We start from the raw sequence: 22,743 nt of genomic DNA on the forward strand, positions 1-22,743 counted from the left end.
ATTCTTACATCAAATATTAACTTCCTGTTTCAAAAATTCCCTCTCCCACTTCCTGCAAAGACTTTGGGCGAAAGAAATACGCTTTAAAAAAAGGTTTATTGAAAAATGTGATTAGAATGACAAGCTAAAAAATGCAATATTCAAGATGTTTAAGAAAAGAGATGCTCTGCTTCATTGGTATGCATCACTGAGCGCTGATCTAGAATCAGGTTTCTCCTGCCCGTATCCTAGCCTTAACAGTTACGAGCTGAAAGTCCAAACTGATCCCAGATCAGGGCCTGTATTCATAAGGCATCTCAGAGTGGGAGGTGCTGACCTCAGAGTAGGAGGTGCTGACCTCAGAGTAGGAGCCGTTGTTCTGAGAGTAGGAGGTGCTGATCTGAGAGTAGGAGCCGTTGATCTCAGAGTAGGAGGTACTGACCTCAGAGTAGGAGGTGCTGATCTCAGAGCAGGAGGTGCTGATCTCAGAATAGGAGGTGCTGATCTCAGAGCAGGAGGTGCTAATCTCAGAGTAGGAGGTACTGACCTCAGAATAGGGGCTGCTGATCTCAGAGTAGGTATGCTGACCTCAGAGTAGGAGGTGCTGATCTCAGATCAGGCTACCTGTCCTGTTCTCCTGTTTCTGCTTTAAAGTACCATTTTCCGCATGACTGACACCTTTAGCTCAGCTCTGAGTTTTCACAACACAGCAGAAAGAATGTGTGGAACATGAAAAAGCTTTAAAAGAATGATGGTGAGAAACTATTTTCAATGATATTATCTCTGGGAATGTATAATTATCCAAATTGTTCCAGGTGAGAGATTCAGTTGATTAGAAAGATTACAGTTAGCCTCAAGAGTTGATAGAACAGAGTAAAGTTCTGAGAACTCTGTCCAGTAGAAGGCTCGAGTGTGACATGAGAAGCAGAGGACTGATGAGAAGTCGCTACAGCTTCAGGTTTGCGGGAAAATCTCGACGATCCTCAAGTGGCACGCGAACTCAGCTCACGTTCCAGGCAGTGGATAGCAAGCCGCGTGTCAGACCAGGACCCACGGCACCCGGGGTAGCGATGGTCCCCGTAAACCCGCCACTGCCTGTGAGTAAGCCATCTAGCGGCAGCCCGCATACAGCAGGGCCGTTTGCATCTGATCAGGAAAACAACGAAAATCACTGCATGGATCGGAACTTGCCACTCACTGTTCAGAGGACACAAATACGACGTGACAACAGACTTTTACGCAACCAGTCAAACGTGATGGTTGCTTTGCAGGTATAAATGCTTTGAAGGTATAAACCATACATAAAAAGAGGTAAGAAACGTGTATCGTGTGAAATGCTTATAATGTAAATGCAGACCCTGCATTGAAAATACTGCCCATCCCTGTCAAAGGTCCAAAACAAAGCAGTTCATAACTGCAGAATTTATTCACTAAGATAGTCGACTTGCAATCCTAACTCTATTTTATCAAAACCTTAAGATTGGGTAGCAGCACGGCCGATGTTGAAACATACAACATGTACTTTAAAACGCATATTTTACCGATATATATTGAATTTGGGAACTCAAGTCTGCACCAAGGGATGAACCTTAATCTGGAAGGCCCCTATTCCTGCGGTCTTCAAACCATTGGTTCCTTGTGGCAGTGAAGACCAGCCTGTTTGCCGCAGACAGTCCGGCTCGGGTTTACTTCAAAGTTTCGAGAAACGCCCTCCAGTTTGGACGAAGCGGCTCGCTCTCTTGAATTTTTCTCCGAGCCGTTCGCCCCGAGCTGCTTTGAAATCGGAGTCCGGGCCGCGACGACCCTCAAGGCCGCAAGCTTTAGTCTGTTATTCAGCGAACTGCATCCACGGCGTTTCGGTCAAGGTCAGACTCCGCGTAAGCCTTTAGCTTCGCATGCGCTGCCGTTAAAATTGCCTCCCCCCCCCCCCCCTTTCAGTCTCCAACTGTCTTCAATGTCTTTTTTTTTTCTTACAGGCAGACAGACATTTTTTGGCAAAGTGCAGGGATAAAATAAATGAATAAATGAAATGTGTACCAAAAACTGTGACCCTGAATCATTCCTTTTGGCTTAAGAGTGCAAATATTGCTCTTCTGCTTGTTTAACTTACAAGGTTCAAACTTCACAAGTATTCAGGCAAATGCAGGAAATTCAATTAGAGTTTTGCATTCTCCTGCGGAGGGGAGAAATTTAATTGGCGCACGGACAACAAGCGATTTGAGGACACGAGCATGGCAGGGGTGCGCTAGGGAATTCTGGAACCAAGGAGGCCATTTTCAAAAATAGAATCAAATTTTCAAGTCCATTATGGAGCACAGATGGGACACAAGGTCCCCCCCCCCCCCCCCCCGCCCCATCCCTCCCCCTTTATCAGAATTACATCCCTCCATCACACGGTCTGGTCCCCTGTACTGATGATGGCGATGACCTCAGGAAAAGATGGTGGAAGAACTAACAAGATACACTACACATGCCTCTGGGTTTTCAGTTAGCCCAAACTGCAGCGTTACGTAGAGCATGGATACCCAAATCTGGACCTTGCATCCAAATCAGGCCCTGGTTTTCTTTTCCCCTGGGTAATTAACTGAACAATTAGTGCTACCGATTGGCCAGACTGTGTTCACACCTGACTCCCAGGTAAGGGAGTGTGGAAAATCAACAGTTCTTGGACCTCGAGGACCGTGATTTGCGTAACAGGGACGTAGAGAAAGCAGTGTTTTGGTTTCTGGGGGATTCAGCTGCATTTTTTCCAACCTTGTCAAAAGTGAGTTGTTATTCTAAATTTGGGGAAATATCCAGGTGAAACTGTAAACTTGACAATATGTTTTGTTAAAGTCCCTGTGCAGCCTCCCTTTTGTTACATTTAAATGGTTCCTTTAGTTACTAAATTACAATATATATATATATATATATATATATATATATATATATATATATATATATATATATATGTGTGTGTGTATTTTTTCTACTTTCTAGACTTTGAAAAGATAAAAAACCTGATTTTATGTAAAACCTGAATTTCTTAATATAGCACACTCAAGACTGGCTGGGCGTGTCAGTTCTCTCCTAATAAATTTATGCATTCACTTTTGATTGACAGCCCAGACCGCTCACTCCCACTGACCTGGATCAGCACTCACTCCACATAATGTCAGTTGTTAGCTAACGTTAGCTAGTTATCATACGACCGTAATAATGGATAACAAGTACAGCAATAACAGCATTAGAAATATTGAGCTGTATATGTATGAGCCCTTCACTTACAGCCTACAATATAGGACCCTAACGTTCTAGGATAACCTACGATAGCAGCACATAACATTATCGATTGTTTTTTTCCGGCAGTGACGTTATAGCAGTCTGGAGAATAAAGTAACGTTATACTCGCCAGCTAACGTTAGCTATATTTACACAAGATAAGTACCATTTACCATTTAGCTCATAGCTACATTAGCAAAATTATCGATAGCCAGACAGCAAGTAAATTGGGGAGATGAGGTTAATGGTAACGTTATAGTTTGTAGGCTTGATTCGATTAGCAGAATAGCACAAGGTCATCTAGCCCGAACGGATGCTTACCGGAACCGGTCCATTCAACCGGCTTTGAACTTTGGGAGCGCACACCACATAAATATTCATACTGGGTGTGTGTTTTGGCCACCGCACATTGGTCAATGCAAATTAGAAACATTCACAAATTTGGTCTCAAAACCACCAGTACCAAATAATCCGCCAGGCCACAATGTCGAGCATTGTATAATTTTAATATATTTTTAATATATATTTAATATAATTTTTAGGAAAAAAAATCTTATTCATTACATACATGTATGAAAATACTTTTAAAATCAATGTGTAAGTAACCTTATACTCTTTGGTTACAATATAAGCATTTTAAAATCATGATTTTGACTGCACAGGGTCTTTAAAAACTCTTTTTACATGACACTACCCCCCGGTCTACACTACAGTTTTTTTCCATTTGTTCAGCAGGTTTCATTGCAAACTGAATTAATTTTGTTGATTTGATCCTATCAAATAGTCTGGGTTGCTGGTCAGCTTGATTTTCCATTTTTTATTTAATGCCTGCATTCAAATTATTAATGTTGGTCTACACGCACGTCTGTTAACCCTTTGAAGGGTAGGTTTTTCGGAATGTTTTTTGTCAGCGTTCTAGAACTTTGTTGCTTTCGATTACTAGTCGTGATTTTTACATCAGGATTAGAATGTTCAGTTAAGAACATTCTACATTCTAACCTCACACCATGAAGGGTGAAGCTCCTCAGCAGACTACAGTCTGAGTGCAATGTGTGTCTTGTTATCTTCTCCACCTGGCTCAGGTGACTCTTTATGTTTTCTTTGTGTTCCACAGTGGGTGGGGCAAGGGACCACAGGCGGGAGCCAAGGAGGGTCCTGCAATTCTCTGAAACCTCCACCATCTCCATAGTCAGAACCCCCCCCCCCCCCCTCCCCCTAGGGCCGTGATGGGGGAAGGGCAACGAATGCCACAAAAGAAAACACAGAGTCCAAGGTCATCGCAGACGTGCACACGCTTTCAGAAGAAGACGACTTGAACCCCATCCATTCTGTGCCTAAAGGAGAGATGTCTTTGCATGGGGACGTTGATTCAGTTGCATGTTGAGTGGTCATCCCTCATTGTTTTCTATTCAGTAAAAAAGATAGATGAACAAAAATCTAAAGATGCTACAGTTTTATGAGAGCTTTAGTTTGAGAGTAAATGTTTTCTACATGGTCTTGGTGGTTTTTTTTTGTTTTTTTTAAACGTGCATCTGCACCTCACATTGTTATTATTATCAATTTAAATCATGAAAGGTTGGATTTCTTTGAATACAGTGCATGGGTTCTTTTTTTGTGGGAAAGTTTCAATTTTTGATTCTCTTTGTTCAGCTTTTTGAGTTCAAATATGTGACAAATTATATGAACACATGTGAAATGTAATGTGGGTATTTATTTATTTATTTGTTTATAGACCTAGTACGTAAAATGTCCTTTAAAATGTTATTAATAAATATTTATATATAAAAATTTACGTCACAGTCATAATCTCAGTGCCCATTGGTGTTTCTTGTAACATGTTTGCAAACTGAATCCTAACAGCCCAGAGTGGTGGATATTTAGTATGTATCGTTTGTGTGTGTGTGTGTGTGTGTGTGTGTGTGTACGTGTGTGTGCATTTTTGTGTGTGCTCATGTGTACATGTGTGTGTGCCTGCATGAAATTGAAATTAATATTGCAACTACAGCCTTATCTCTCATCCCTGATCTCTCAAGTCCAGCTAGTAACCTAGGCTGGTTTAAGATTGTTCTAGCTGTGTTTTCATCACTTCTAGATGGTCAGAGCTGGTCTGTGGCTGGTCAGAGCTGGTTAAGCTGGAAGAGTAAGCTGGTGGTCAAACTGGTGGACCAGCTGCCTATTTAGGCAGGTAAGCTGGTTGGCCAGCTGAAAGTGTCGAGTACACAGCATGACCCCTTTGTGCTGAGGCCAAATATGGCCAATCCTCACCTATTTAGGGAGTGTCCTACTGACGGCTTTATAACTCCAGATGTGATGCATCAGAGAGACTTGGAAAATGACTTAAATGAAGCAAAACACTTGTCCATCCATCCATCCATCCATCCATTATCTGACCTGCTCATTCCTGGACAGGGTCACTGGGGTGCTGGAGCCAATCTCAGCATGCATTGGGTGAGAGGCAAGAATACACCCTGGACAAGTCACCAGTCCATCACAGCGCACACAAACCCAGACACTTGTACCATGTTCCTATGCAACATTGCTAGACTTCCTCCTCCTCTTCAGACCTTCTCCCCAAATCCATGTCAGCAAGGCAAGATTTCGCTTTAGCCATGCTGAAGAGTTGACAAAATTTAGTAAAATCCTCCAAAAACCAAAGGAATAATTCAATTGCACCTCAACGAGTGCTTGTATTTTACTGCAAACTGTTATGATTGACTGCACAAAATTTACTAAAGCAACAATTCAAGCTGTTGCATGTGGGCTCTCAATTGTTGTTCTAAATTTCTAATTAAAATAAAAGAGTTCCATCAATCAATCCAGAATGAACTGGAAAGAGCTATAATGGTGTGAACAGCCAGTGGGGTTTAGCGTGTGGCTGATGTAAATGCATACTCCCACTTTCATTTGCTTGTTTATTTCTCAAACGGATTGTTCAAGACAGGCCACATGTAGTCTCAAATATCGCGGGTAGAATGACATGGTAGGATTACACAGCAAATTCCTCTTGTGTTGGTGGTGAGAGAATATATTTATGAACTCCCAGATAGATACTATCATCCAGTGTGTCATGCTTGGGGGGGTGTAGTTGCAGATGAGACTGTAGGGAGGCGGTGCTTGTTAAATGGACGAACTAAGGGACAATAGCAGCACTGCGTACTTTGCATTGTCGTTGTGTATTGTCAACTGATAAAGCCAGAATACAGAGCTTGTTGTTTCCACTCATAGTTTGCTTGCAGTAGCACTGAATGTCTGAGTTGAGCAACCTCTGGACGCCAGTGTCCTGGCCACTAGGGAGCCTGCGCAAACGGGTTAAATCCAGCTTGACCGGCTTAGGCCGGTCTAAGCCGGAATTTTCAGCAGGGATCCTCAGCTTTAACCATGATGTGATCCACCGCTGTGATTGTCTTACATCACTCACAAACTAGAAGCTGCTTGAGGAAAGTGCCTGGTTTAAGTGGTTTGAGAGATGACGCCCATGTTTTTTGCAATGGACGATTAAGCTAAATATTTAGCTGTATCTAACACGTCTTCTGTCTGATCTACTAAGCTGCCAACTTGTCTTTTGGGAGGGGCAGCCGAATTTTAAAACATTGTAGTTAATAGCACTGTTATATCAATAACAGCAAAGAACTGTTAGGATACTGATTCGAAGTTAACCCTTTGCATGTTGTCACATGGAAATGTGTGTTTTAAAAAAAAAAAATGCAAATAGCGCCTGACGCTTTCCCTCTTTCTCCTTGCTGAATAAGTCGCAGTGAAAGATGATTAGAGGTGTGCTGTTATGTACTGCCTGCACGTTGCCAATCAGACCGGCAGGTTGCTTTCAGAGGTGCTGAATGAAAATGACACTCGGTTTGTAAAATGTTTACACCCAAACATGCCATTTAAAATGTGATTCCCCATCTTATTGACACAGCAACCAAGTCTTTTTTGTTTAACATGTTGTGCATATACTAACTGCATTGAAAGACCAAAAGATTATTTTAGAAAGCTGCTTGCTCATTTAAATTTTAGATATTACGGCTGGCATCTTATTTTTTTATTTTACATGTAGTGTATTTATACAGCTGGATATGTACTGAAGCAGTGCAGGTTAAGTATTTTGCTGAAGGGTACAACGGCAGTGAAACATCTGGGAACGGAACCTACAACCACTGGCTAATTGCGGTTCCCTAACCACTGCACTGATGCCTGAAAGGAATTTATAAATCTTTTCATATTGTCTTTCCGTCCTCTTCTTTTTAAACAGTTTTTTTACAACGATTTTTTTCTCACAATTTCAGATGCCCTTGAACACTTTTCAGCCTGTTCCTAAGCTACACCCGCCATCAGTTTGCAAGAGCACAGAGGTTTCGTGTGTGTGTGTTTGTGTGTGTGTGCATATGTGTGCCTGCGTGCGTGTGCATGTGCATGTGCATGTGTGGTGTGTGTGATATGTTGTGTGTTGTGTGTGTGCAGCATGTGTGCATGTGTGTGTGTGTGTGCGCATGTGTGTAGTGTGTGTGTATGTGTGTGTGTGCATGTCTGTGCATGTTTAGTGTGTGTGTATGTATGTGTATATGTGTGTGTGTGTGTGTGTGCATGTGTGTGTGTGTATATGTGTGTGTGCGTGCATGTGTGTGCGTGTGTGTGCGTGTGCGCGCGTGTGTGTAGTGTGTGTGCGTGTGTGTGCATGTCTGTGCGTGTTTAGTGTGTGTGCATGTATGTGTATGTGTGTGTGCATGTGTGTGTGTGTCTGTGTGTGTGCGCGCATGTGTGTGCGTGTGTGCATGTGTGTGTGTGTGTGTGTGCCTGTGTGTGTGTGTGTGTACGCGTGTGTGTGTGTGCGTGTGTGTGTGTGTGTGTACGCGTGCGTGTGTGTGTGTGCATGTGTGTATGTGCGTGCGTCGGCATGTGTGCGTGCTGTGTGTGCATGTGCGTGTGTGTGTGTGTGTGTGTGCTGTGTGTGTGTGTGCATGTGCTGTGTGTGCGTGCGTGCGTGCGTACGTGCGTGTGTGCGTGCATGTGTGTGTGTGCATGTATGTGTGTGTGTGTGTGTGACCCCTCCGATGTTACCAGTTACAGTTTCTTCACACTTTACACCCCCAAGCTTTGGAGTCAACGCGTTGGCGCAGGCTGCTAGCAGCCAGGCGAAGAGATGGGGAAATCGTGCTAACTGAAACCGTTTCCTCCCTCGGCAATGATACCCCCCATCACTGAGGCTAATTGTACATCAGAGCATCAAAGCCTTATAATACTTTTGATGTAAATGTGTCAGTAAACAGTACTACTGGGGGAACTGACTCAGATGAACTTCTGCCACTACAAAACTTTTAAATAAATTTAAAAAAACTACAGAAGCCATGTTGGGAAGTTTCGCTTTTCTGCCCGACAACGAAAAAAAGCCTATTGATGAAAAGTTTATATGCAAGAAGAGCTGAGTAGAATCCCAGGACTGCAGAGAACTGAAGTCTTTCCCAGACAACATCAGCGCAGACGACTGCACTCTCTACCACACTGAAGTGGCCAATTCGCTGAAAGGGTTTCAGCCATTTTCCTTCCGCTCTGAAAAAAATGACACCAGACCTCTTCCGGAGAAGAACGGAGGAGAAGGGACGTGTCCATTAAGGAAGACCGGTGAGTGGACCGGCAGTTGGGCTTTTTTTTCCGACAGAAGCAACGTGGGCACCTGAACGGTCCCGGGGGTGGAGTTACGGGGAAGCGAAAAACAGGTCTGCGAGTCGCTCGCGCTCTTCGCGTGTCACCTGACCAAAGGGAAACTGCGCTTTCCGTCACGCCGCGAAGCGTGTGAGGGCGTGGCTTGAAGGCGAAGTCATCGTGGCATGTGAGAGCGTCCCATGGGAAAGCAAAATCCAAGAAGAGATCTCATAGTTGTTTCTTTCATTTCTCCTAGACACAAATGAGCCATTTTTAATACTAAGGTGAGACCAAAGGCTTTTTCTCCTACTTCTCAAATTTAACTCAGGAGAAACAACCACACATGATCTCATTTATGTCTTACTCTGATCAAAACAAGAGATCTCTAAATGATCTTAAATAAGTCTTAAATTTAAGTCTCCTGAACATGGGACCATGAAATCAGAGAAACAGCTCAAAGCTATGTCTAACTGAGCTATGACTCCTAGGATCTCATGATTCTTCTCAAATATGTCTCCGTTTTCTCATAGTGACCTCATGAGAAACAACCGCATCACAATTCAATATCCATTCGTCTTACTTACTTCGTCTCAAATTCATCTCAAATCTCATCTTATCTCATCTTTTCTCCTAAGGGGGTTTTAGGAGCAACAATTCAGATTGAGGTGATCTCAAAAAGATGTACAGTTGAGATCTTATTACTTTCTTAACCGTTAAAGAAAAGACTATCCTGAGCAAAAGATTTTTCCTCTGCGGTGGCTCGTAGGCAAAGACATCGTGGCAGCGCCCTTGAAGAAATCGGACGGGCAATTCATCCAATATTTGAATGAGGACGTTCCTTTAAAACTCTGGGCTGATGCATTCTCTGTGGGTGGCAAAAACATTCCTGAGGACACGTCGGAATGGGGGGGGGGGACATTAAATCCAGGTTGCAAAGCAAGATGCAGATACCACCACAAAAGACTCAGAGTTGGCTACCCTTGCTCAAGCTAATACAGAATACGCAGATTGATTCCTTATGTTAAAATTATGCGCGTAACTGTAAGTAGGTTTTAGTAAAAAATGTGGGAAATTGTCCCGACAAAATGTCTTCAATGCGCTGTTCAGTGAAGGTATTACACAGCCAATCATCAAAAGAAAAAAGGTATGGCAACGTCAAAGGCAGGGGCGTCAAAGTGCATCAAAACAAAATAGCCATTCCACACAACTTCACGTGTTAGTATCCTCTATTAGTGGACAAAATACATGGACAATAACTGTTCATTAGATGTAGGTATTGACACAATAAAGCGATTAATTACTCATTGTATTTGGATCAGCGGGAAACTCTCTCTGTTTTCCAAGCTCCCCAGCCCTGAAGTGCCCGTCCTTTCCCTGACACATGATTTCAAATCCAATGCGCTGGAGTGCAGAGCCAAAACTACAAAACTCACTGTCCCAATGCATTTGCATTACCTGCATATTGAACCAAGAAGTTAATATGAGAATGGAAATTAAGTGTATATATATTGAAAATGACACTGGTATTTGTTCTGGTGATCTGGTGCTTATACAGTAGATATGTGGCAACATACTCAGAGTAAGACTGCAGTCGAGGTTGCGTTCAAACCCGCCTGGCATCGAAGTGTCCTTGAGCAAGACACCTAACCCCTAACTGCTCTGGCGAATGAGAGGCATCAATTGTAAAGCGCTTTGGATAAAAGCGCTATATAAATGCAGTTCATTTACCATTTACCAGATATGTTATTAATGTGCATTGTCCCCATCAAATAAACTATCAAATTGCATTTTCAGAAACATCATTTGTTTTAGATTTATTTTATTGTATTTTGCTGTGTTTGGCCAGCCCGTTATTGTAAATGAGAACTTGTTTTCAGTTAACTTTACTAGTTTAAGATTAAGATTAAATTTATTAAATGAATAAATTAAATAAATTATTGAATGTCCCTCGAGCAGCACGTTTCAGCATAGCAGAATATATGGTTCTGGAGCTTAAGTCCAGGCACCGATGTCCCCTACAAGGAACGTCGGGTATTTGGAGGTGAAAGCAGTGCTTTCTCATTCCTCCTCTGGCACCCTCTATGGCACTTGGCGTCATATCATGGGTTTATGTGTTACCTGCTGCTATCAGTCGTGACACTGATGACTGCTAAAGGCACAAAGGTAAGTGTTGTAATGTAACGGTAAATGTGCCCGCCCATCCTCCTAATTGCAAACCCTGCTGAACCCTGTGCACTGTAGTCCCTACGTTAAACTGCACTGGCCTCTTTCAGCCACGTCCACAGCATCAGCTTCCAGCCAATGGAAGCCACGTCAGCTGCTTCCCGGATGACCAATGAGAGAGCCCTGTCGCCTCTGACTCTGACCATGTCCCAGAGGTCATAGAACATTTCTTTAGCTAAATAAGCGCCATCCCTTGGGTGGTTTCACCCAGCAAGGGGGGGTGGGGGTGGGGGGGCAGGGGCAGGGGCAGGGGGGGCAGGGGCAGCCTCCCCCGAGAGGTTCGCTTAATTGCTCTGATCCTCTCTTTATTCTTGGCTCTCATTAAACTGAGGCTGGACCAGCATGTTTAATTGAACTCTCTTGACATCAAACCAATCCAATTACACTTGTGCCTTTTTCCAATTTCGAGAAGTGATTAATAACAGAATATTTTAAATCGTTCTGTTTGTTTGTTTGTTTGTTTGTTTGTTTGATGAGGACCACTTGAGAAGAAAAACAGTGTTTTGTTTCTCCGTTCCGGTATTTTGACAGTACAATTAAAAGGGCTTAATGAAAGGAATGATGTTGCATTTAAGATGCTTCCATCTTCACTAAAGATCAACAACATTTTTGTATAAAATGACGCTACTATGTAAACCATAATGAAATATCAGCTTTCCAAGAAACCACCTGCCCCCCCCCACCCCCGCCCACACGTGCACACACACTCATTCATTCAGACATGCACACATACACACACACACATTCAAATGTTCAAACATTCACACATACACACACACTCATACATTCAAACATGCACACATACACACACTCTCACATTCAAACATGTACACATGCAAACACACACATACACACACAAACATTATTCACACATTCAAACATGCACACAAACACACGCCCACATTCATACATTCACACACACAAACACACATTCAAACATGCACACAGACACACATTTAAACATTCAATCATGCACACACATAGACACATGCATTTTGACATTCACACACACACACACACATTCCCTCTCTCTCTCCTGTGTGGGGTGTGAGCAGGACTTTGAGTACTGCACAGTAACCGCCTATTTACTCATTCGTGTCTGAACTTCATAAGACAGTGTGACACTCGGTCTGGTGTTTAAACAGGGAAGAGGCACACGTATATACTCTCCTAAGATTAATTTTTGTCCCCTGTCGTGTACAGGGGTTTGAGTCTCTGGTCTTAATCTGAAGGCCCATATATTCTACTATGCTAAAACCATTTATGGGCGGCACGACAGTGCACTGGGTCCGAATCTGGCCCGGGCCTTTCTGTGTGAGCATCCCTGCCCAGGATAAGAGGGTATAGATAATGGACGAATGGATGTATGAATGAATGGATGAAACCACGTAAATATTTTTGAAGACACCTTCCCAGCAACATGTTTTTGTTTTGGTATTTTTCAGCAAGTTTCAGTATTTACATTTTTTTTTGTTTACGTAACGCAAGCATCTCAGATGACGCTTGCATTATGTCCAAAAACAGAAAAAAAAGTACGTTTTTTTTCTGCGGGGTCCTCGCGGGTATCCGAGCGGGCCGGGCGGAAAGCGTAATCTCGGTCGTGCAGGCTGAGGCCTGGGCAGCGCCGAGCTCCGCGCAGTCGCGTCTGCTGTAAATGTCACCCCCCCCTCCGGTGCCGGGGGATAAATAATTCAGCGCCCGTTGGGGGGCCGTGCGCGGCGTCTCTCTCTGATGGCTTTTAACGGGATTAATGGGACTTCCTGCCGCCTCCGCGCTCCGCCGAACGCGGGGCGCGTCGTGCTCCGGGGGCGCAGGTATGGCCTTTAGCTCGACGCCCGCGCGCCACCACGGGCTTGGGGGGTGGGAGGGGGGGTTGGGGGGGGCGGCGGGGTCGTGCCAGGCCGCCACGCTGAATGAATCTGCAGGCTGGGGAAGAGGGACTCCACGCTATCATCGCCGCGATTTAAACGGGAGCTGGACCCGCTGCTACGACGCTACGGCTAAACGATAGCCGGATTAGCACGACCTCTCGCTCATCGAAAGGGATCCAGCGTTTCGCTTTTCAGCAGATAACCCTTAGGCCGGAGCCACACTTCCTCCGACGAGAAGCGACTTCACAATCGCCTCCATTCGCTTCAACGGGAGCAGGGATTTTTTTTTCTTTCTGCATCCGCAAGGCATGCTGGGATAGGCGGCGATGCAAGGCAAGCCAGCGTTAGCGACCAGGAAGGATGGGGAAGGCGGTGCGATAACCAATCAGATTGAAGATCCTATGTGTAAACCGTGTCCGATTTCAAATTTTATTTTTAAAGGGGGAGTCGTATTGCTGTGTGGGGATTTCCAAAACGTACGATCGATGTACATCTAAGGAAAGCTGTCTTCAAAACGGAAAACGCGCCCACAGGCGGCCGATTGTGGGAGGCGAGAGCAATGCCAGGCGATCTCGTCGGAGGACGTGCGACTTCCCGCCATCACAGCTGGGCTCCCCGGCGGCCCTATTCCGAATAAAACATTGGGTTAGCTTGAAGGTCCTGTCCTGTGTGCTTCATGCGCCGACGCCCCCTAATTTCTGCCGGAACATTCCACGAGAGGAGGCCGACTCCGGTGCATCGCTGGGACGGGACCCTGTTCTTGCCTCACAAGATTTCTGATGCGAGATCTCCACACAAGACCATCAGCTGGGGTTGCCGGACGTCCGGGCTTCCGACTGGAATGTGCAGCATTCAAATAGTTTGCACAGGTCCGGTTTGCGGTCCTGACCGGACAACGTAATGTTTGGGTCAGAACTGATGCAAGACATTCAATATCGGTCTGATGTCGGTTCGATTCCCCCCCCCCGATTGACGATTCCGAGGGCTTCCCCCTGTTCGACGATTCAAACTCCGCTAACCCCTGCTAACCCCGCTAACTCCGCTAACCCCTGCTAACCCCTGCTAACCCCGCTAACCCCTGCTAACCCCGCTAACTCCGCTAACCCCTGCTAACCCCGCTAACCCCGCTAACCCCGCTAACTCCGCTAACCCCTGCTAACCCCGCTAACCCCGCTAACTCCGCTCGCTCGCAAACGGGCCTTTCCTGAGTCACGCCCAGGAAGTGCGCGATGCAGCTCTTTAAAAACTGCCGTCTGGGGAGCGCCGTTTGGACTCTGTGTTCGGGGTTATGAGCACTGAGCGCGCTCCTCTGGGCGTGCCACTCCGAGGGGGGGGGCAGTGTAATGCAGTGCAAGGAATTCTGGGTCTCGGGAGCATTGCATCACTTTTGGTGGGATAGTGGAATGGAAAGAGCTGTAACTGCAGGGTCTCTCTTCATCGAAAACCTCAAACCTCAACGAGACAGGAAGTACAGGAACCCTGCCCCCCTCCCTCATCTCAATCTCAAACCCATACACACACACATACGCACACACACACACACACACATAGACACACACACGAACACACACACTCACACTCTGATGATCTCTCAGCGATCGAACAGACTGATATCTGACTAGGAGTACAGCGCTTGTTTTGGTGTCAAACCTTTCTGACACGGAGAGGGTAGAGCCTGCGATCTCTCCACACACCCTGCTGAACATGCGTTTCTGTTTCCCTCCATAAATTTAGGGCAACGCGCGCGGAAAGGGTACTTAGAGTCTTCCGATCCCCGGTCTGCGGTTCCGCTACTCTCCCCAAACCGAAGAGACCGCTTCGCCTCAAACCTCACTGCCTACGCCACTGGATGTGGAGTAAAGTGCCTTCTCTTCCCTTGCTCAGGGAAATGACATCATCGCCACCGGTTTCCGGGGAGACGGAGCCGTCACTCGATTGGACACCCATGTGGCAAATTGTCCTCTGCGTTTGACCCATCATAGCTACTTAGCAGCCACGCTATGTCTGGCTTTACCCAGATATTGCCTGACTATATGCCTAAACTGGCTAGAAAATGTTCACTTTTCAACCAAATCTAGCCAGGCTTTCATCAAACTTCTAGATGGTATACATCATCTGTAAGTTCTCTAGCCAGTCAAGACATAGACAGGCAATATCCAGGTAAAACCTGAGCTAAATTAGAGAAAAACTGAGCTAACCTAGTCTGTTTATGTCAAAATATCTCTCAAACCAGATTTGCCCTCCTCTAGACGTCTAGATTCCATCTAGATTTGGGCTTGTGCTCACTGGGCAAAACACAGTTTACAATCAGCTTACTATAATCCAAGTTCAAAACCTTAACAAAATAGAAAGGGTGTCAAGATACAATAAAACTGACTAAAATATAGTACGTTTATTTTGAGGGGAAAAAACAATGAGTAAAAAAACCTTTTATAAACCTTTTTAGGATCTCACATGTCATAATAATTCATATGGCACTTATGAGTTTATTTGCATTTAATTTTGCAAACGCATTTTTCCTGAATGCAGTGCCCCTGGTGGGAAGCTGTTGTTAGAGCCGGGGGATTTTGCGGATAATTTCAGCTGGTATTACAGAGAAACGGCACCTATCCCAGACAATGGGCCCCGGAGGAATCGGCATTTCGTCACCCTTACACAGAATGAACTAAGCCCGCAACCCCCCCTCTCCCGCCCGCCCCCTCCAACAGTGAGCGCAGGTGGGTGGTGATACTCGCTGAGATGGGGGTGGTGGGAGGTCGGGGGTAAGAGAGGCATTGATTTTTTCCACCACCCCACCCCCACCCCCCCCACCCCACTCGTTTATCAGCGCAGAAGCTACGATACCTCAGAGGGGAAGCTTCCGGCCTTACCCCCATAGAGAGAAGCAGAAGACGCGGAGCAAGCGCTGACCTCCCCTCCCCTCGTCTACAGGAGCCGTCACACCGAGGCTCCTGACCGGCGGCGAGCATCGTCATGTGATCGTGGCCCGTAAAAGAAGCCGGCAGAATGCTGGGGGGGGGGGGGGGTGACTGGTGGGTCGCGCCAAGCTGGGTCCCCTCAGGAGTGTCGCGAGTCTGGGGAAATGCCCAACGGCGACTCCGCCACAGGAGAGAGAGCACCGTTCAGCCGAGCTAAAGTGTGTCATTAGCTGGGCAGAGCTAAAGCGTGTTAATGACTCCCCGTGTTGAGTCTGGCTGGGCTGGGCTGAGCAGAGCTAAAGCGTGTTAATGACTCCCCGTGTTGAGTCCGGCTGGGCTGGGCAGAGCTAAAGTGTGTTAATGACTCCCCGTGTTGAGTCTGGCTGGGCTGAGCAGAGCTAAAGCGTGTTAATGACTCCCCGTGTTGAGTCCGGTTGGGCTGAGCAGAGCTAAAGTGTGTTAATGACTCCCCGTGTTGAGTCCGGCTGGGCTGAGCAGAGCTAAAGCATGTTAATGACTCCTCGTGTTGAGTCCGGCTGGGCTGGGCTGAGCAGAGCTAAAGCGTGTTAATGACTCCCCGTGTTGAGTCCGGCTGGGCTGAGCAGAGCTAAAGCGTGTTAATGACTCCCCGTGTTGAGTCCGGCTGGGCTGGGCTGAGCAGAGCTAAAGCGTGTTAATGACTCCCCGTGTTGAGTCTGGCTGGGCTGGGCAGAGCTAAAGTGTGTTAATGACTCCCCGTGTTGAGTCCGGCTGGGCTGGGCAGAGCTAAAGTGTGTTAATGACTCCCCGTGTTGAGTCTGGCTGGGCTGGGCTGAGCAGAGCTAAAGTGTGTTAATGACTCCCCGTGTTGAGTCTGGCTGGGCTGAGCAGAGCTAAAGTGTGTTAATGACTCCCCGTGTTGAGTCTGGCTGGGCTGGGCAGAGCTAAAGTGTGTTAATGACTCCCCGTGTTGAGTCTGGCTGGGCTGGGCAGAGCTAAAGCGTGTTAATGACTCCCCGTGTTGAGTCCGGCTGGGCTGGGCTGGGCAGAGCTAAAGTGTGTTAATGACTCCCCGTGTTGAGTCCGGCTGGACTGGGCTGGGCAGAGCTAAAGCATGTTAATGACTCCCTGTGTTGAGTCCGGCTGGGCTGGGCAGAGCTAAAGCGTGTTAATGACTCCCCGTGTTGAGTCCGGCTGGGCTGGGCTGGGCAGAGCTAAAGCGTGTTAATGACTCCTTGTGTTGAGTTTGGCTGGGCTGGGCAGAGCTAAAGCGTGTTAATGACTCCCCGTGTTGAGTCCGGCTGGGCTGAACGCAGTACGGGCCGAGCCACGCTGAACCAGGGCATACGGAGGGAGGCCTCGATTGGTCGTGACCGACACGGCGGAGAATGGCGGACCGGGCGAACCTGACGTATGTTCTCACAGCGAAGGGCTGTTATAATTTCCCCCTCATACCGAGAGATTACTTTCGTAGCGCGCGCGCGCGCGCATAAAACGGTTTAGCATTTTAACTCCTTCCCCCTACTGTCAGAAACGTTGACGCATTTGCAACATTTACACGCGACCGCGTCAAAGTAAACACATTTCCTATCTCTCCGCAAAGGAGTCGTTTGTGGATTCAAAGATGCTTTTCCTTGAAAGCTATGAATCTGATCTGGGTTGAATTACATTAGGGTTGGGAGAGGGGGGTGGGGGTGGGGGTGGGGGGGGGGCTAAAATCACGCGGTGGGTCCTCACCATACTCCCTGCTGTTTGGCTCGTTGAACCAAAAGGACTTAACTGAGTGAAATATTTTTAGAAATGTTATAATGGGCCCTCAAATTGGGTTATCCCCAAGCTGCTCTGTGCTGTGTTGGTGAGAGAGGAGGGCGGGCGCAAAGCACTCATGTCTCTCCTCTGATTGGCAGCGGGGTCGACCCCGCCCTCTCTCACGCCAGACTATACAGAGAGGAAGGAGAGAGCCGGCGGGTGGCTGCCAGCTGATTTTCTCCGGAGCTTTCCGGTTATCGTGCTCCTGTGCGGTGCGCTGGGTTATCTTGCATCGGCTCGACCCTGACAACCAGCGTCAGCGACATAGCTCAGGAGGTAAGAGAGGTTGTCTGGCAGTCGGAGGGTTGCCGGTTTGATCCCCTGCCCTGGGCGTGTCAAAGTGTCCCTGGGCAAGACACCTAACCCTTAATTGCTCCCAACAAGCTGATTGGTACCTTGCATGGCAGCCTTTCACCGTTGCCGTGTGAGTGTGAGTGTGTGTGTGTGTGTGTGTGTGTGTGTGTGTGTGAATGGGTGAATGAGAGGCATCAACTGTCCAGTGCTTTGGATAAAAGCGCTATATAAATGCAGTCCATTCACCATTTACGGGGACTGTGAGGGGTGAAGTCCTGCATTTGGGGGGAGGGGGTGGGGTTGGGTGCTGGTTGGAGGAAGAGGAGGTCCTGGGGGTCCTCTCTCTGCATAGTACTGGCTGCCAGACAAGAACCACAGGGGCTGCTGGGTGGCTCACACTGGGTCAGTGCTCAGAGAGGGATCCAACAGCAGAGAAGAGGCCAGGAGGCAGCGGTAGGACAGACAACTGAAACTGCTTTTCTTAAAACCACAGACAAAAACAATAAACCGGACAGACACACAGGGAGGTACTAAGGTGAGACTTTTAGATTAACTACAGAAAAAGCACTGGTAAATCTGCAAAGCAAGAGGCAGGTGACTCGTGCAAAACATAAAGACCCAGCGACAGGAAACGAAGAACAGGTACTGTAACTAAAACACACAGTGGTACAGGTGAACCAAATTAAACTAAACTAGACACAGGTAAAGACAATCAACCAATGGTAAGATAATAACGCCTCTAACAAGGAAAACACTGAGCAGGAAAAATACTAAGAATGAGATGCTAGCGGCCTCTAGTGGTGAGAGGCAGGAGCCTTGATATCCTGTTAAGGCACTGTTCTAGTGCATGGATGGGCCCCACAGTCTGGTATCTGTTAAGGCACTGTTCTAGTGCATGGATGGGCCCCACAGTCTGGTATCTGTTAAGGCACTGTTCTAGTGCATGGATGGGCCCCACAGTCTGGTATCTGTTAAGGCACTGTTCTAGTGCATGGATGGGCCCTACACTCTGGTATCTGTAAAAGCTCAGTTCTAGCACATGGATGGACCCCATGATCTGGTTCCTGTTAAGGCTGCCTGTATACATTGACTGGAGCAAATAGGCTTACAAATGAAATGCAAGACGCTCTGTATAACACAAACGACTTTCCCCATTTATTCTGTATATCACTGAATTCACCAAAATGTATGTGTGAAAATAAAGAGCCCAACGCTCAAATTTCAGCTTGTGCCAAAGTTAAGGAGTCAAGGACAGATGTCGACTGAATGCAGGCCATGAGCGCGCTGCTAGAAGATGTCAGACGATATGTCTGCAGGTGTCGAACGGGGAGGGCGGAGATGCCCCCAGCTCCCCAGCGGTGGAACGAGCCCCCCATTCCTCTACGAGCCACTCAGTCGCTGCCCATTTTCTGCTGTGGTCTGAAGACACATCTCTTCGGACACTATCTTGACGAACTTTTACACTATGCTCCTCTGTAGGGCAATCCCAAATCTAGCAGCCCTTTCATGTAACACGTGTATCTTGATCATGCAGCACTTTCATGTTGCACTTGTATCTTCATCTTGATGTTGTAGCTCTTTATCATATCTCTTGTAGTCACGCTGCACTTCTAGTTTATGACTTGCCATAACTTTACAGACTAGGCAAATGGTTACTGTGTGCACTAGACTCAATGTTCATGTCACGGTTTCTGTGCAGGTAGATCATTTTCCTGTGCCTGCACCGGCTCAGTGGTTAGCATTCCGATTAGCCACTCGGCTAATCGTTATTTTTGGTTCCTGTGGGAGGATTGTTCCTGCTTGAACATTCCATGCATTCCTGCAGGGTTACCTCTGATCGGTTTCACCTGGGGGTTGCTCACACCTTCCGCTGATTACCAGCCACACCTGTGGCTGGGTATTTAAAGCGTCAGTAGGCAGTGGAACGGTGCTTGAGTGTAACGTGTTTTGCTCTAGCCAGTTCCCTGTCGTATTCCTGAGCAAGGTAAAAGGAATTTAAGAACAAAGAGATTTAAAAAAGAATTCTGACTTCAGTTTGTTTGTTTTTTTGGAAAAAGGTATTAGGACGGTATAGGTCCAGATTCTGAGGCCGGCGGTTTTAAGGGGTTATTGTGTCACCATTGGGGCACAAACCTTTCTGCCCTTTACTAACCAGTTTTCCCCCCTGGTTTTAGTTGGCCTCAGAACTTCTTCCGTTTTGTTTTTGAAAAGACATTTCTTTTTCTCAGCTTCGGTTCGAAGTTGTTTATTTTTCATTTCTCTTTTCCCTATTCCTTTATTTTCCTTATATACTCCTTCCTCAGTTACCCGTTTAGGGGTTTATTATTCATTATTTGGGATACGTCCGCTAGGAGTATAGCACCCCCTTATTTCGTCTCTCACGAGACTCAGTGGTTACTGGAGTGCCCTTTGGTAACTTATAGATCCCCTGTTTGGTCGCGTCTGGTCTTCACCCTTCCCCGCCCTCACAGTTCATGGCTTTGGCTAACTGATACTTTGTGATAATTGTGACTTATCTTATCCGTGTTCTGTAGTTGTTCCAACAGCCTTCGGAAAACTGTCGGTTTGGATAAAAGCAGCTACCAAATAAAATGTACCGTAACGTAAATTTAATATGTAATGTAATGAAAATGTTATGTGATGCAATGTAACGTAAATATACTATAACGTAATGTAAATACAATGTAAATTTAATGTAATGTAAATATAATATAATGTAATGTAAACACAATGTAAATGTAATGTAATGTAATGCATGTCACTATTGGGTCGTTTCTGCTCCACACGCCACTGCCCAAAGCTCCATGTGCAATCACACCCTGGAGGCTGATGGATGACTCTGTACGCATCACTTGTTTGCATGTGTTTGTGTAGTAGAGGTACAGTGGGTTTTTTTTTTGGGGGGGGGGGGGGGGGGGCTTCCCGATTACTTCCTCCCCTATAGGCTCTTCTACATTTCACCTTTGCATTTATGTACCTCTGCAGCAGGGGTCTCAAACTCAAATCATGGAGGGCCGCTGGTTTTTGATGTGTTTCTGCACCGAAGTGCTTAATTCCAGTCGTTGATTGGCTAAAGAGTCTGCACATCTTGTTTCCAAGGCCTAAATTGGCTGCTTATTGAACGGAAGTCACCAAAACCAGCAGAGACCACGGGTCTCCAGGACTGGAGGTTCAGATCCCGTCTCTTCAGAGTGCCATCAAGATAAATAAGCTTAGGAATCCCTGTCCGGACACTCCTCTGCTCTGCCGCAGTGTCTATAATCTATAAACTGTTCCACTTGACTATCCCAAGCGATCGTTCATCCCGTCACAATAATCCGAATCCATCGACATTTCTGAAAAGCTTCGTAATTATGCTGCCACGTTTCACCACGAAGCTAAATCTTCAAACTGCTCTGTATCTCTACATCCAAATCTAAATCAAATACAGGCAACAGCATGACTGCCCAAAGGACTGCCTCGCGAGAATGCCTTAATGATTATGGGCGTGATTTAACATATTGGACTTTGAGTAAAATCAATTTGATGTTGCTATCCGTGATCCGGCCACACCGTTAGACATATTCCACCTCTCACACTAAGAAACCAGTCAACAGAACCATACCGCCCGAGACTCACGTTCTACCGCCAGGAAACTACATGGAGGAGGAGCGTAAAGATTCGCCGGTTTAAACTGATGCACTGATCCAAGGGTCTAAGATGCGGAAGCATCGATTAGAAAATTGCTCCTGATTAAGAAGGAAACAGGTCAAAACCCAATACATTTGTCAAAATATCATGAACACTGCTTTCTTTATTGTGGCATGCAAACGAGAATCAGCTGTTCAACTAACTGAGGAACTCTGTGGCAAAACCGATTCATGTGCATCGTCCCTTTAATCAAAACGTAAAGGACAGACAGAAAGATAGACTGAACATAAGAAGCCAGTAAGCGAATGGCGTGAAGCTACACACAAACCAGTGAAAGGTAAAATTAAGTTACTGCATACACTATCCAGAGTTTACGTAACACTCCGCGCACACGGTACAGTAGCGCGTATGTCATCTCCACCTGCTTTTCCGGCTTGGTCGGCCAGACTCATATCCCTTCTAACTGCTACAATAAATTCATGAATCTTTAACAAACAGGTCAACCCTAGCCGAGGAGCATTGTCCTGCTCTCTAAAAACAGGCACATATCTTTGTGCCCGGGGGTCCAAAATTGTGTTTTTGATTGACAGTAATCAATAGTACATTAGCAACGGACAATTTAAAAAATCAATTAACAAATGACTAGATAAATGATTTAAGTAATGCATACATTTTTAAAAGCTTTTTAAATTCATTTTTCTCATTCATTGGGACGTTTGTTTACATGCATTTTTAGGTATTACTTAGCTTGTTTATTCATGTTGCTTCAGGCACGGTTTAGTGTGCTATAAAAATGTAATAAGAACCTTTGTCATGTCAGTCTTGAAACACCATAGAGACCGTTCTGATACTAGAATATCAGGTATCTGTTTGTGTACATCCATGAAAAGAATCAGGAGACGAACTGAATATATATATTTTTTTCTCAGGGATTTTCATCCAGAAAGGCGTGAGAAAATTTGTCTTTATTACCCACAAAGCACTGGGCTACAACAGGGGGCAGATTAACTTCAAATGACCCTTTGTGCCATTATTTGAAGATTCTTGATTTGGATATTGGAAAGGTCACACTAATCCGAAATTAACATGTCCAACAGAGGGCTACTGTAAAAGCAAATACAACACAGACAATGGCCTAGCTA

The 22,743-nt window shown here is 46.0% G+C and overlaps 1 protein-coding gene across 1 annotated transcript in view; it reads left to right on the top strand.

Moving 5' to 3' along the window:
* Positions 1 to 5,021, top strand: part of LOC135242599 (synaptotagmin-9-like) — a 56,032-nt gene extending 51,011 nt beyond the window's left edge. The window contains exon 6 of the mRNA XM_064313750.1: positions 4,261 to 5,021. Coding sequence (XP_064169820.1) covers positions 4,261 to 4,429 — 169 coding nt within the window. The 3' untranslated portion in view covers positions 4,430 to 5,021. The remainder of the gene's footprint in view (positions 1 to 4,260) is intronic.
* Positions 5,022 to 22,743: the final 17,722 nt, after the last annotated feature.

Source organism: Anguilla rostrata, chromosome 16 (genome assembly GCF_018555375.3).
Source record: "Anguilla rostrata isolate EN2019 chromosome 16, ASM1855537v3, whole genome shotgun sequence".
NCBI classification, from domain to species: domain Eukaryota; kingdom Metazoa; phylum Chordata; class Actinopteri; order Anguilliformes; family Anguillidae; genus Anguilla; species Anguilla rostrata.